The sequence below is a fragment of the Silene latifolia genome, chromosome 10, assembly GCF_048544455.1.
Source record: "Silene latifolia isolate original U9 population chromosome 10, ASM4854445v1, whole genome shotgun sequence".
In the NCBI taxonomy this organism is placed as follows: domain Eukaryota; kingdom Viridiplantae; phylum Streptophyta; class Magnoliopsida; order Caryophyllales; family Caryophyllaceae; genus Silene; species Silene latifolia.
Window position 1 is genome coordinate 163604774 of NC_133535.1, and position 14729 is coordinate 163619502.

Here is a 14729-nt window from a genome sequence, read left to right on the forward strand (position 1 = left end):
TAGTTGATCCTTTCTCTATATATATATATATATATATATATATATATATATATATATAGATAGATAGATAGATAGATAGATAGATAGATAGATAGATTGATTGATTGATAGGGGTTACAATATTGTATCCAGGTTTGTGAAGAGAGAATGTGAGAGAATAAATAGTATAGTGGGCCATGTTATGAAACTTGATGAGGTTTATCTATTGTTGGTATGAGGTTTGTGAGTAAATGGGTTTGTATATTATCTTATGTGGGATGAGGACAAACCTATTGAAGGTTTGTCTATTGCTAATGTCGAACACAAATTCTCATTGAAGACGGACACTATCCGTCACAAGTTGAAGACGGATAGTGTCCTTCTCACAAAATGCAAATGGATAGTGCAAGTGAGAGTATCACTATTCGTCTTCAGCTTGTGACGATAGAGACCATCGTCAATGAGACCGACTGATATAAGAATTGTCAATAAGGCATGAAACTACCCGTCTACCTTTTTTTTATTCTAAACAAAAGCATGAATAATGCAACTTGTTTTTTTCCATATTGTCAAAACATTGAAAAAGGGGGTTGATAGAAAATTAAAAAATACACACATCATCACGTAAGACCGCTGTACATAAATTTATCGTAAAAATACTGTCTCACAAATTATTTGAGTTTTTGCGGTTTATTTACTAGTTCATTGTATTGTTTTTTCTTTCCAAAAAAAAAAACATTGTATTGTTTTTAACTTTTCATAAATTTATTATAAGACCATTTTGTATGAGAGTTTTTGGGAGCCACATAGAGATGGCAATTCAGGCCGGGCTATGGCGGGCGGCACGGGCGCGACAAGATGAATAATACTGATGGCACGGGAACGGCGCGAACGGGTTGGAGGCGGGACGCGACTGCGTTTTTTGGGAATTCTCGTGCCTAGGCACGGCACGACCCAAGCACGGAGGGTCCGACACGACCCAGGCCCGGCCCGATTCAAAATTTTGCCCGTTTCTTAATTATTTATTAAATTCCTTTTTTAATATCTTTTTTTAATTATTTAATTAAATCTAGAACATTAAAAATACAAGTAATCAACTAATAAAGACATCAATTACATTAATATTTAATATTCACTATTTATTTATATAAATAAAAAAGTATTTAGAAAAAAAATATTAAAGCTATTGGGCCGGCCCACATGCCAGACACGATTAGTCCATGGGTCAAGCGCGGCCCGAGCACGAAACTGGGCGTGCCAGGAGTGGGCCGCGGCGGGGGTTTGGGTGGGTGGGCCAGGCACGGCACGGCCAACCTAATATCTTTGCATGGGCCGGCCAATTTTGAGGGAAGGCACGATGGGCCGGCCCAACACAGTCCAATGCCAAGCCACAATGACAAATATGACAGTACCATTTATCAACACTCGTAACTTCACCAGCTAAGCAGCTAACATCTGCGTTTATACAAGAGTTTCGAATCAGTTTATTGGTTGGATATTACAATTTTGACTACTAACGTTATAAAAAGTATATTTAGGATAATAAATAGGTGTCATTAAGAGCATTCAACCTTTACTTAAAAAAGAGGTTATGAAAACGTTGGACTTAATACTCTCTTAAACAATATCACGTTGAATACGCCCCCATTTCATTCTTCATTCCTCCTAATTCTTAGCTACATCATACTCTTGCTTTCCCTTTTTTTTCTACTCCTAATTCTCTTCTTTTTCTCCATCAAACTAGTTTTAAACCCGTGTGAAATTGCACGAGTTTGCTTATCATGAGGTTTAAGGACGTACGTCTCAAATTGAAGGTAATTCCTCTCATTTTATCTTTTTTACATAAAATGAGATGACACCACCTGGTAGTATGAAGTCTCGATACCACCATTTCACATACGTGTATGATTTATTATTTGTATGTGAGATGGTGGTATCACTGGTGGCGTCCTATCATTATCCATTTTTTTATTGGCGTCATCTCATTTTCCTTGTAAAAAAACGCGTGTAGGAATTGAGCTTAAGGAGTTTTTTTAAGGGAGGTGATGATGTTAACAAAAGAGATTCTAATTCTAAGAATATGAATAAACCATCATGGATGATGTCAATCACCCATGGATATTATCTCGTCGAGGATCGAACACAAGACCCGGAACCAAATGGGTTGGAGAAGCAGGACACTTTGGTTTTTCAGAGGGAAATAATAAGTAATTTGGAACTGTGGTTTTTTAGTCTTTCTGATTCAGTAATTGGTGACAATATCAGTAGTTATATGCATTCACATTTGTTCTCAAAGCCACTCAAGGAGGTATATCACTTTTTATTATTTTCACACTATTGGAATACAATTCCACCGAAATATCGAATTCATGGGATTTAAATTCCCACATTAAATTCACGTGAATTAGCTCCGTTTGGTTGCTGATATAAGTGTTCAATTACACAGGAATTTGCAATTACCTAGGGGGCTAGGTAATCCAACTCCTCCATTATGGAGGAGTTTTAAACTCCTTGAAAAATAGAATTCCTACATCATGCCAAAAAATGAGCAACCAAACAAGTTGCAATTTTCTAATTCATGAGATTTTACAACTCCCATGATTTAGAAGGGGAAACCAAACGAGACCTTAAGCAAGACCAATTGTATAAATTTTAGTTTAAGAAGGCGTACGCGTCATGTATCCTTCAAGACGCCTTTTTTTTTAACTTTAATGGGTCATTTTGCTTTCTTCCATCGACCGTATCAAACAAAAATAATCGTTATTGTAGAATATGTATAAGGCCAAATGACTTACTGACTTCTTTCCATTGTAAAGTTGCACTCTTTTAATGCAATTTTCGACACAATCTTCATCCTAGGTCTCTTGAAAGTTGAAACCTCTATGTGGTTACTGAACAAGGCAACATACATCTGATCCCCTTAACCCTGTCATCTGCAGAAGCCCTTAAGACACTTTTGATGTATACCAGACCCTTAAGTTTTACTTCTGTTTTCAAAACCGTTTTAATCTTTATTCTCGATTTAAATTCTCGTTTTTTATAAAAAAAAATCGGATTTCTATTTTAAAACCTATAAGTTTACCTGGCTTTTATATTAGATTTCATTCCCCTTTTGTTGTTCACTTTTTCTTTTCTTTTCTTCGCATTGAGGTGTGCGTTTACCCATGGATAGTTCCAAAGGATGATTCTTGTCAGCCGACCCCAACTCATTTTGGGATTAAGGCTCTGATGTTGTTGTTGTTGTTGTAATGTAGAGTCAAGTAAGAAGTAAAAGCAAAGAAGCAATGAAGAAAGCATACCTTACAGCAAAAGCTAAGGTAGAGAGTGAAATATCAGAGAAGACGGTAAATGCTGCCTCGACATCAGTAACTGTCGTAAATGGTGAACGACTGGTGATGGCTCAAATGGGTGGTTACAGGGTTATTGTTTGTAGAGATGGCATTGCTCATCAGTTGCACACAAAGCATCAACATAAAGGGAATATTTGGCACCACAGGCTTCTTTCAGGTATCTAAATTTTCGACTCAATTTTCTTTATGGATCGTCAGTAGATAGGCTCTCGGCTTATTTCGTGCTTGACATTGTTGACATCAGGGGCGATGCGCATTCCAAAAGTACATATACAAGCGTGTCAATTACGGAGACAATCAAGCAGAAAACAGAATAACAGTACAGAACTCATTACTGTAACTGAGAAACTAGATTCTGATACTGAATTCCTGATCTTAGCAAGTACTGGTGTTTTCGAGGTATTTCTAACTGTGCAATAATCTTACATTATTCGTATCCCTAAATCAGTGCATGAAAAGGCGGATAAGCTGATGAGTTTGTGTCGTGTCATTCAGGTAATGAGAAATCAAGAAGCAGTAGACCTTATTTGGCACATAGATGATGCTCAGGAAGCGGCCGAATGCCTGGCAAGGGAAGCTTTAAGTAGAATGAGCAAAAGCACCATTTCTTGTTTAGTTATTCGTTTTGATTAGGAGAATTATACATTTTTTGAAACCCCTAAATTTGAACTTTGTAATCGTATAAAAAAAACACGATTCTTTGTATTGACGATCTATTATAGGCGATTTTTGACAAATCACGCGTCATGCCTTGGACGTCGTAACACAAACTATTACCACATCTGTTCATGAGCGATATAGCTCATTGGACAGGCCTGGAAAAGACACACAGAATTACATACACTGCATATTCAAAACTGAAGACGGGTCGGAGCAAGTGACGGTTAATGCCACATTGCCACTCACAAAACGGATAGGGGGGACAAGGTGGGGGCACCCCCATGTGCTTCCCTCTCTCCTCTATTTGGGTCATTTGTGAGAGGAAATGGTATCCGTCACTCCAGAGTGACGGATACATGCCGTCTTCAATGAGATTTTGTGATTCAAAAATTTACGTAGGCGTGGCCCGCTAACTCATTTCAAAACAACCATATTTGTACCAAAGTTGGCTGGTGTTTCAAAACAACGATAAAGACTCTCATCTCTTAAACAAGTGGTCAGGGGTTCGATTCCTGGCTCTTGCGAATGAAAAAGTCAAACTTGGAGGGAATACTCCTGGTTAACACCAAAAAATCTTGACAAATTGTGATCGGCGGAGTCGAGAATATCAGATGAATATAGATAGAAAATTTATATCATTCGGCCGTACAACAAGAGACCTCTGTCAAGTGACATGGCCTGACTAAATTTACTAGGTTTACATTTCATAAGAACAGTGTCATTTTCTCATACAACAAACTTTCCCAATCTAATTATAGAAAAATGTGTGGAACAAAATTTGTGTATTACTCGGTGCAAGATAGACGGGAGTAGTATTCAGGCGGTCGCCTTCTTTTCAGAGCTTTTACTTTTGAAAGGCGATAGAAGGGAGAAGGATCGAGAAGCTGCAAATGAGTACAGAAACTTGTGATGAGTCCAGAAGCATATGAAAATTAGGAACTGAAAGGCAAATAATTTCAATGTGTCTTACACTTCTTTGAAGCAGTGACAGTGCTGGAGCTTTCCTCTTGAGTCAGAAGATTTTTCAATGTGAAAACTGCTTGGCATAATCAAACGCAAAAACGTTAGTCAAGCAATAAAAACTGTGCTACATACCGTGCAATTTGCACAAACGTTTAGTAAGCAAACTTCCCTATACCATCGCACTTCAAAATTAACGAATGCTAGTCTTGTCTTTGGCTACATTTTACCGAGAAAAGGAACATATCTTGAATTCGAAACCATTTTGTAGGTAATCAATCAACAAAGACGAGCATCACTGCATTAAGCCATCATTTTCAAGAGATACTTCAATCTCGATAATTTACATGGAATCTAGCCCCCCATGGTATTTCTCTCATTAGTAAAATGGTGCATGTAACTAATAGAGCTGGTTAACTGTCAACTTAAACCAGCTACATACTTTGATCTAAATTGGTTTTCACCAGAAGTTGAAGATTAAAAAGTCGGACAGACAGTCATAGTTTAGTTTTACAAGGGAACAATCGTGGGAATCGTGGCCCAAAGGTGGCAAACGGCAAAATTTTGCCACTGAAGGCAATATAGGATATTGCCTCTAAGCCAACATAACATCTAGTTTCAACATTCCAGGTTTTGCAGACAAGTTGCAGTTGTGAAACAAGTAGTCAGATGATTGATGCGCTGATCAGACTCACATATACAGATAGACTCAAGAAAGCAGATAAAGCTGATGCACTAATCCCTGTATGAATTCCAATGCAGGTGAACAAGCGGCGTGGGTGAAACAGTAACGATGTGGGTGCAATTTGGTGTCGATGCTCCATTGGTACATCGAGAAATGGGTCTTGAGATTGGGACAGTCAAAATGAAAGCGGAACGCATGAAGCAAGTATTATGGTGAACTTACATGGCTCTGGGTTTTTCTCTTTTCATCTGTTAAGGTGGTTTAATCTTTTGGATTTTATACTTTTTATTTTGCATGGTCTCTACACAAACTCGGTGTTGCGTAGCAGCTCCTTGGCTTTCTATTCTCAATAAGATACGTATATAGGAAAAAAAAAAAGTAAAGACGGAACGTTATACCTTCACTAGAAGAACCATTCAATGCATTATCACTGGCCCCAGCGCCCTCAAGACTTGTTTTATCTAAATCAATGCTGGAGTCACTGCCTGCTGAGCTCCATTTTCCAAACTTCAATAGCTTTCTGAAACCTTTTGCTGAATCCTTTCCCTGATGTTTACCTAAAACAGCTTGTGATATCTTAATGGAATCCTCCTTTTGACCGTCAGAGACAAGTGCTCTAGTAGTCTGGACACCTGTTGATGCCATAGAAAAGCTTGTCGGAAGTGCCTTCCCATACTCAGACTCAACCATACAGCGATCTTCTGTGGAGGATATGCGTGCATACGGCGCCCGATATGGTTCTTCAGCAGTGCCAACATTGGGTAAGCTTGATGATACGTCTACTGACTGTAATTAGAAACAATTAGTAGATCGAGGCCGAAGTTGCCCTAACAACAGCTTCACAATTTGACCATTAATTTCTCCAAAAATATGTAGGGAACAAGTGATACAACATAAAATTCATCATGTTTTGTTTATCAAAACTACTTCAGAAAGTTTTAACCATTGTATATTGTAAGAAAATATTTTTGGACCACATAAACGGGAAGAAAGAACTTACACGAGTATAGGAATGCCTTTTGACTTCCCGACTAGATGGTTTGCATTCAATTTCTTTGACAATGATTGGTGAAGCCGGTGGAGGAATGGATGTATCTTCCTCTAGTATACCACCAACATTCTCGTCTACACCCCGCTGCATATTGTGAATACTTGTTTCATTGTCATGCTGATGGAAGACTGAGTTTTCAGGTTTCTTAAATTCAAGCATGACAACCGTCTTTTCAACTACTGAATCATCTCCATCCCTGGCAGGATGTGAAAGTGATTTCTCACTCGGCTTTTGCAACTTCTCTTTGTATGTTAATCTTTTCTGAACAGATACCAAGGACCCTTTTGAAGTATTTAACTTCTGTTCTGGAAGGGATGAAGATTTTGCATTGTCAGAGTCCACATCAGCTGGCCTTTTCCTCGTTTCAGCCCTCTCGGCTACTCTACGTCTTGACACACCCTCAGCACTCTGGGTCTTTCCAGAAGAAACATGATGGACGATGTTTTTCGGCTCTGACAATCTTCTAATTCTCGCTATCGTCGCCTTTGATTCTGGTGTGGGGCCATTGTTTTCTTCGTGACGCACACTCAGTGACGAAGCTGACCTTGTCAACCTATTTCCATTCGATTGGCTTCCACCAATTGATTTCACCGGCTTTGAAACTTTAGTACTGTCACTTGATACCTTTCGGACAAGTTTTATCGTGGACCTTTGTAATGGTGACGATGATCCAGGCTCTGTATCACTAAATTTAGAGCCTTTGTGAGAGATGGGAGAAAGTTTTGGTAGTGATTTGCGAGCCTGTTGGGACGCCGAAGGTGATTGAGGAACAGTAGTACCGCTTCTAGCAGCAATTCTCTTCTGCCTCTCCAATTTTAAAGCTTCCAATCTTTTTAATTGTTCCTCTTCCTGGAAGAGTATAAGAGGATACATAACGGTCATACTTGAAAGGAGACTTCTCTACACAATTGTGATCTTCACTCGGGACTCTCCCTATGGCTTAATTTCAGAAAATAATAAGTTTTTTTTGACTGACCAGAAAATAATAAGTTGAACATCACATAATCCCATTAATCAGTAACAACATTATTACCCAATTCCTTAAAGGCTCCCGCATATGGCACGGTGAAAAGGTCAGATTTACGCCATGTAACTACGCATGTGTATGTGCTAACACTAAGAGGTTGTTTTCAAATGATCCATGAGAAAAAGTGCATTAAAATGATTACTTCACGACTAAAAGTCGCACGTCCGATTTTGTAAGTCATTTCACTTTATTCGGGATGTTTACAAATTAAAAGTTAACTATAAAATGAGCAAGGAAAGTACCTTTTCCTTTTTCAGCTTCTGTAAGTCAGCCTTATAAGCACGTAATTTTTCTGCACGAGCTCGGGCATCTTCTAAAGAACTCGACTTAGAAGGCTTCTCTCTCCTTGTACTAGCAAGAAGTCTCTCAGCCTTCAACTTCTGATCCTTGACAGTCTTCTTAGGCCCTTGTTTGATACCTGAAGTAACTTTCTTACTGTTACCACTCTGTTGAATGGCCTTCTTTACTTGGGCCTGCATTTGATAATCTACAGCCGGGTCGTAATCACTAAGCCCAACCTCCATCGCACGATTAGGCATTAAGTTCAAATCATTTGCCTCATAATTACTTTGGTCATTCCCAACGGTATGATTCTCGGCCGGGAGCTCGTAGTTCATATTCATTGCAGCCCGGCCATCACCAGCAACCTGATCCACAGAATCTCTTCTATGCAGGCCCACAAAAGATTCATCAGCTAAAGCTTGCGATGAGTTCCTGTTATTATCGGCTGAACCCTGAAGCCCGTTTGAGATGACGGGATCAAACGGAGAATTCACTAAGTTTGCTTCTCGCCTGTAGCTCAGCATTTGATCATCTACCTGTTTCCGAATGCAGGTAGTGTCTCCGGAAATCTCAAAGCGATCACTGGAACCAATACCTTCACCCATACTACGCCGTCCAAGAGCAGAAGAAGAGTCCCCAATAGCATTTTGTCGTTTCCTACCTTGAAGTTTACCCTCCATTGCAAACATGCTATTTACGGAGTTACGGCTTTCATCGGCATCTGTGAGTAAAAAATTCTGAAAAGCTTGCCAATTTCCATCATCCCCTGACGATGATTTCACTGGCTTTCCATTTTTTCTTGTATCGTTGCCCTTATTATGCCCTGAATCATCATTAGAGTCATCACCTGAACAAGATTCTACGTCACTGTCTCCAGAGCCTTCCTTTGCTCTAGCAATATAGTTAATATTACGAATCACGACTTTTCCAGCCCGCTTTTTGGAAGATTTTCCACCTCTATTTCCATCATCTTGCGTTCTTCTTCTAGAAGTATCTGTCTCCTCGGTCTCAGATTCACAACTCATGTCCACGCTATCCACTGAATGCCTCCTCCGTCTCGTTCTCTGATCAGGATGTACTCTAGGTTCGTTATGTGGAGGATATGGTGACTGGAAAAACATGTTGTTCCCTGGATAGTTCTGATAGTAAGGCATGCCTTGCATTGGATATGGTGGAAAAACTGGCATGCCATTTCCTTGAGAATTCATTTGCCAGGGTGCGAACATAGGATGCGGTTGTGATCGGTCATATCTATCTGCTCAGTGAACAGGCATGAGTCATATAGCTAATTAATCTCAAACGATAAATGAGATAACTAAATATAAGAGAAAATTAATTATTCTCATTAATCTTCTACAAAAATATGGCTACATATAAAGTGGACTAAGAAGCATAGGCCTTAGGTCATTAACAATAGGAAGACCACAAACACAAGCTCGCTCAACCACAAACATGAAAAAATTTAACTAATCTATATATATTCGGAGAAATAATGATAAACTGACATTAGTTGACAACTACAGTCCAATAAGGACGATAAATTCGGAATGGAGGTAGTAGTATTTTGTTGCCACTAGTTTCCTAAGGGTGAAAAATAATCATTAGAGGCAGAAAGGCACCTGCTTTTCCATTTTTTTCAGGAGTAGCCTCGCCCTGTGAATATTCATGTGAGCTATGAAACACAATGCCTGATGAATTTGAAGAAGGCATGTCTGCAGGGTACGACATTGCTTCATTGGCTTCAACTTCAACCCATTGGCCACTTTCATGCTTTGCTTTCCACAGATGAACAAATTTTTTGCATGCATCCCTGCAGCAATAATTTAAACATATTATCACTGATTCACTGGTAGCGAAAAAAAGGGGATGTTTGTTTCTTAATTTGTTAAAAAAATATAGTGCTACATTGTGTGACAGGAAGAAATGCAACTTACAACATACGCGAAGCCCCAAAACATTCAGCAAACGAAATCAGTGCTGCTATGCTGTCAATGTCGAGGCTAGCAGCAATAGCACGTGCGAAGGCCATGCCTTGTTCCTTTTGAAGTACAGATTTACGTGTCTCAAGAACTTGTACCAGCTGCACTCTAATCAAACATTATAATAATTAGTTACTACTTACAAATTACAATTTACAAAGATTACAACAATTTATGTTCGGCGGAATCAGAAAATGCTTACTTTGAATTTTTCTCCAGTGGGCTTCCATCTTCTGCTTGATGGTTGGCAGGCTATGGAATGACAAAAGAATCCATATTTTAATCCTTCTTTTAAATAATAAATATTGGTTTAGCATCTAGTAACTCTAGTTATCTACCATAGCGGCGCCATAAAATTACCTGGTAAAGCACGATTGCTTTCTCCTCATTGCCACCCTGTGCAGGTTTGCTACCTGTTACAAAAGCCACTTTTGAGATATCGGACATTGGCATTAATAATTTAATACAGTTAAATCTTTACACCTTAATCTTTTGAGATTAAAAGGGAAGGCGGTTGAAAAACGTCCAATAATGAGAGAAAATTTGTCGAGTATGCAATTTTTTTTTTAAAATAAGTAGGTGACTTTTTACACGACCAGAAAGCCTATAGTGACTATACCTTCAAGGCTATCCTCACGCTTCAGGGGATTGTCTACAGCCTGATGCAAGTGAAAGTTTTATGAAAATGAAATCAGACGCTGGTCCAAGTAAAGATTGTCGCAGTAACAAAAAAAAACATAAAGATTTTACTTACATTGTGAAGGCCAGGGTCATTACTACTCTGGAGGGATATTGCCTTTTCAATCTGCAGGATTTCAGATTCTATCGTATATGCCCGCTCAAGTATCTCTGGGGTACTCACAAAGCGAACAAACCTATAATATCACAGGAAGGTTGACATTAGTGTGTTTTCATGCTCTTAAATGGAATACGTCAAACACTTCAAATGGGCAAAGAAGGAAGTGGAAAATTGGAAGAAATAGAAGCACGAGAAAATGAGTGAAGGATTAGCAAACCTCTCCACTGTTCCTTTGGTAAACCACGAGGTATCGCTTCCATGATTTGGTTTAAGGACAATTGAATATCCCCCCTTCCCAATCTGATCTTGAGCTGCCTTTAAATGGGCAAGGAAAGGGTCCAGTAAACCTGACGCAATCTTTTCAGTTTTGCCATTTGCAGTGATCACTAGGTCACACCTGATGAAGAATACAAATAAATTGATGATTAGATACTTTTTCAGGTAGACGATGTTAAAAGTTGAAACAATGCTTTAGTTGGTCAGATGGTATTATATTTCATCATGTCACTCTGGCTCTTAAAGATTACCTAGCGTACCTGACAGTCGACACTGGAACATGGTCAAATGGGTTATGGGTATGACATGTGGAAACTACATTTTAAGCCAACCTGAGAATTTTTCATAAAATAGTCGGGTATATATGCATCCATGCAAGATAGTCATAACCCGGAGACATAAGAGACGGACCACATTCTTAACTCTCAATTACCTTGCTCCGAGTCTTTAAACTTTATATAGTTATATTAATCTACAAGCATGAACCAAAACTTATTATTCTACATCCTATAGAGTCAAAAGATTCACTCTAACAAACATTACATTTCCCCTCTACAGCAACTCTTGCACACATCACCACATGTCTACTGATTCAAGCAAAAACGCAAGGCAAACTTGTAACTCAAATGGTTGCCAGCAGCCCACTCTTGCTCAAAGCCCTCATAGGGACTTAAAAGGCTAAGTGATGCAAAAGCTTATTATGAGAGGTAAGGCTCCACTACAACAGGAATGGAAGTATCGGGATAAGGTCTCCTTTACATATACATAGGTAAGCCATGTAGGGTAGTACTCATGGTTCCAAACCCGTCAACATCAAACTGCGCTACTGGCTCCCCAAGTGCACACTCGCAAGCCGTCCCTCACTTGCATTTCTCAACTCTAGCTAATTCTAACCCCCCAAAGGTAATTTTCATTCTCATACAAAGATGTCATTTACTTTTCGGAATGTAATTCTATAAATTCGACAAAGGACAAAGCCAGAAAACCGAAAATAGAGCTAAATTACATTATCTAACCAATTCAAATATAGTCTAACATCTCAAGCAACTTCCACACTATTAAACCTAAACCAATTCAAGCTCAATTACCCTCAACAATGCCTAAGAACATCAATCAATCAAAGGGTTATCACTAATTACACAATCAACTAAACTACCCACCAACAATTTGCATTAAACTAACATAAAAGCATAAAACCAACCAATTTCAGCATCAAATTAAATAATATTCCAAGCTCAATTACTCTAAACAATGCCTAAGAACATCAATCATATCAAAGGGTTTATCACTAATCACACAATCAACTAAACTACCCACCAACAATTTGCATTAAACTAACATAAAAGCATAAAACCAACCAATTTTAACATCAAATTAAATAATATTCCAAGCTCAATTACTCTAAACAATGCCTAAGAACATCAATCAATCAAAGGGTTTATCACTAATTACACAATCACCAACAATTTGCATTAAACTAACATAAAAGCATAAAACCAACCAATTTCAGCATCAAATTAAATAATATTTCAACCTCAATTACTCAAAACAATGCCTAAGAACATCTCAATCCTCATCAAATTACTACCCACCAAAAAATGCATTAAATTAAAAATAAAATCAACAAAATTAAACACAAAATAAAGAATTTCACCTTGTTCTAGTTGGTGTGAGCTGAAATGCAATAGAATCAAGAAGGGTACTTGACTTCATTTCCCAAAACAAAACAATCACAAAATTTGGAAAAACACCCACAAATGTCCAACTCTTCTTATTCCTTCACATACCCGTTTCCGACACTTAAATATGCACCCGTGTAGATCCTTTTAAACGAGTCTGAGTAACATAGACATACACAACACTAATACACTCATACAAATATTATAATGCATAAATTCATATAAAACTAATAAAAATTTAATTTTTATTTGAAAAAGATCTGATTTTGTGAAATGGGTTGAGTAACTGAAAGTTGTGACAGCTAAAAGAATGAAAGAAGGAATTAAATGAGGAAAATAAAACAGCAGCACATTAAAGTGGTAGGTAGCTGAAAAAACTGGATATAGAAACTGATATATGTGAAAGGAATCAGCTTTTTAATTGCAGGAAACAAATAGGGAAATGTTCTCTCATACTCTGATTATTAAAGCAACGGTAAAAATAAAAGAAGGTTATGACTCATAAGTGGACCTGATACTCCCTCCATTCAACTCCACTTTGCAACTTTCTATTTTGCGCACTATTTATAAGCGGACATTCAACTTCAATTTGCACTCTCGATACATAAGTGAAAATATATTCATGTGAGATCTTATTTGATTCGTCTTTAAGAGTACATTAAAAATATCTAACTTTTATAATTTTTGCAAATACGCAGCTAATGATATTTATCGTGTAAAAGCTGCATTGGCAAACGTGATAAAAGAAACTTGTAAAGTGAAGTTGAATGGAAAGAGTAAATGGGTTAATTGGAGTTGGATTTGAGTTGGTCGGTTTAGATTAGATTGGATCAGTCCGGGTTTTTCATTTGTTTCGGACTTATTCGGGCCGAGTAATTTCGGGTTTTGACTTTTGAGCCTGTTTCGACATGTTGTCGGGTCAAATCGGTCGGGTTAATTCGGGTCGGGTTATTTTCAAGACAAAATAAGAGAGAGAGAAAGTCACTTCAAGTCTTTTCACTTCAAATAGAGTTATATTTTGTCGGGTTATTTTCGGGTATGTCAGTTACTGGTCGAGAAAGATCGGGTCATGTTCAAACTGGTCCGATCAATTCGGATTTCGGGTCACACTCATGTGTTGTAGTTCAGGTCAATTTTGGGGTCTCGAGTCAGCCCTTTTGATCGGGTCAAGTGGGTCAGGTTGCTTTTACCATGTCCACTTATAAGAGGCTTTAAGATAAGCCAATTTTAAACAAGACAAACAGATGTGTTTTTTACTAAGGAAAAAAGTTAGAGTAATTTAGGGAATATGATTTGGGTAGAGTTAAAGAGTTACACAAATTCTCATTTGTGACGGCGATATCCGTCACAAATTTATAACGGATATCGTTTTTTTTCACAAATGACCCATAGAGAGGTGAGTGGGGAAGCACATGGGGGTGCCCCACCTTGTCCGCTCTCCCTTTTTGTGAGAGGTCACAAGCTTGTGACGGGATTAGCCCGTCACAAGCAGGACTTGCTGAAAGAGTTAAAGGAGTTGAAAATGAGAGAAAAATAAATTAAGTGGAAAAATGAGGGGAAACTGCATTATCTTAGGAGTTAGGAGTTAGGAGTTAGGAGTTTAGGACTAGCAAAAGACTTGTTCCAATTCCGTGTATCTAAATAGAATCACAAATTTTTATCTCAGACCGTCATATTCGTCTGAAATTATCAGACGAATATCATTTCCTCTCATAAAAAATTCATTTAGGGTGTGTGAGTGGGAGAGCACATGGGGGTGTCCCACCACTCATGTGCTTCTCACTTGTGAGAGGTTTTATTGCGATCTGAAATAAGGCGATCCTGAAGCAAGACGGACTGAAATAGAATATGGGGTAACTTGATTTATTTTAGATGTTGCACATATGTAAGCAATTGGTCTCCCTTGTGACGGGTCACCATTTGTGACGGATATTTTGTGAGTTAAAATGGTAATAAAATGGGTTAGTGGAGGAAGGGGACCACATGAATAGTGTTGCAGATA

The 14729-nt window shown here is 38.3% G+C and overlaps 2 protein-coding genes across 2 annotated transcripts; one reads left to right on the plus strand and one right to left on the minus strand.

The window, feature by feature from the left end:
- The first annotated feature begins 1554 nt into the window (after positions 1–1554).
- Positions 1555–4069, plus strand: LOC141606844 (putative protein phosphatase 2C-like protein 44). The gene is made up of 5 exons (XM_074426183.1): positions 1555–1793; positions 1991–2287; positions 3234–3486; positions 3574–3728; positions 3825–4069. Exons 1-5 carry the CDS (start codon positions 1761–1763, stop codon positions 3960–3962), a joined length of 876 nt encoding a protein of 291 aa, XP_074282284.1. The 5' UTR covers positions 1555–1760; the 3' UTR covers positions 3963–4069.
- Positions 4070–4584: 515 nt separating this feature from the next.
- LOC141606845 (uncharacterized) lies at positions 4585–13210 on the minus strand. The gene is made up of 13 exons (XM_074426184.1): positions 12703–13210; positions 10990–11169; positions 10728–10848; positions 10593–10632; positions 10334–10386; positions 10176–10225; positions 9929–10081; positions 9614–9804; positions 7955–9249; positions 6635–7534; positions 6033–6420; positions 4960–5025; positions 4585–4873 (listed from the first exon to the last, which is right to left on the minus strand). Exons 1-13 carry the CDS (start codon positions 12759–12761, stop codon positions 4806–4808), a joined length of 3564 nt encoding a protein of 1187 aa, XP_074282285.1. The 5' UTR covers positions 12762–13210; the 3' UTR covers positions 4585–4805.
- Between the last annotated feature and the right edge of the window lie 1519 nt (positions 13211–14729).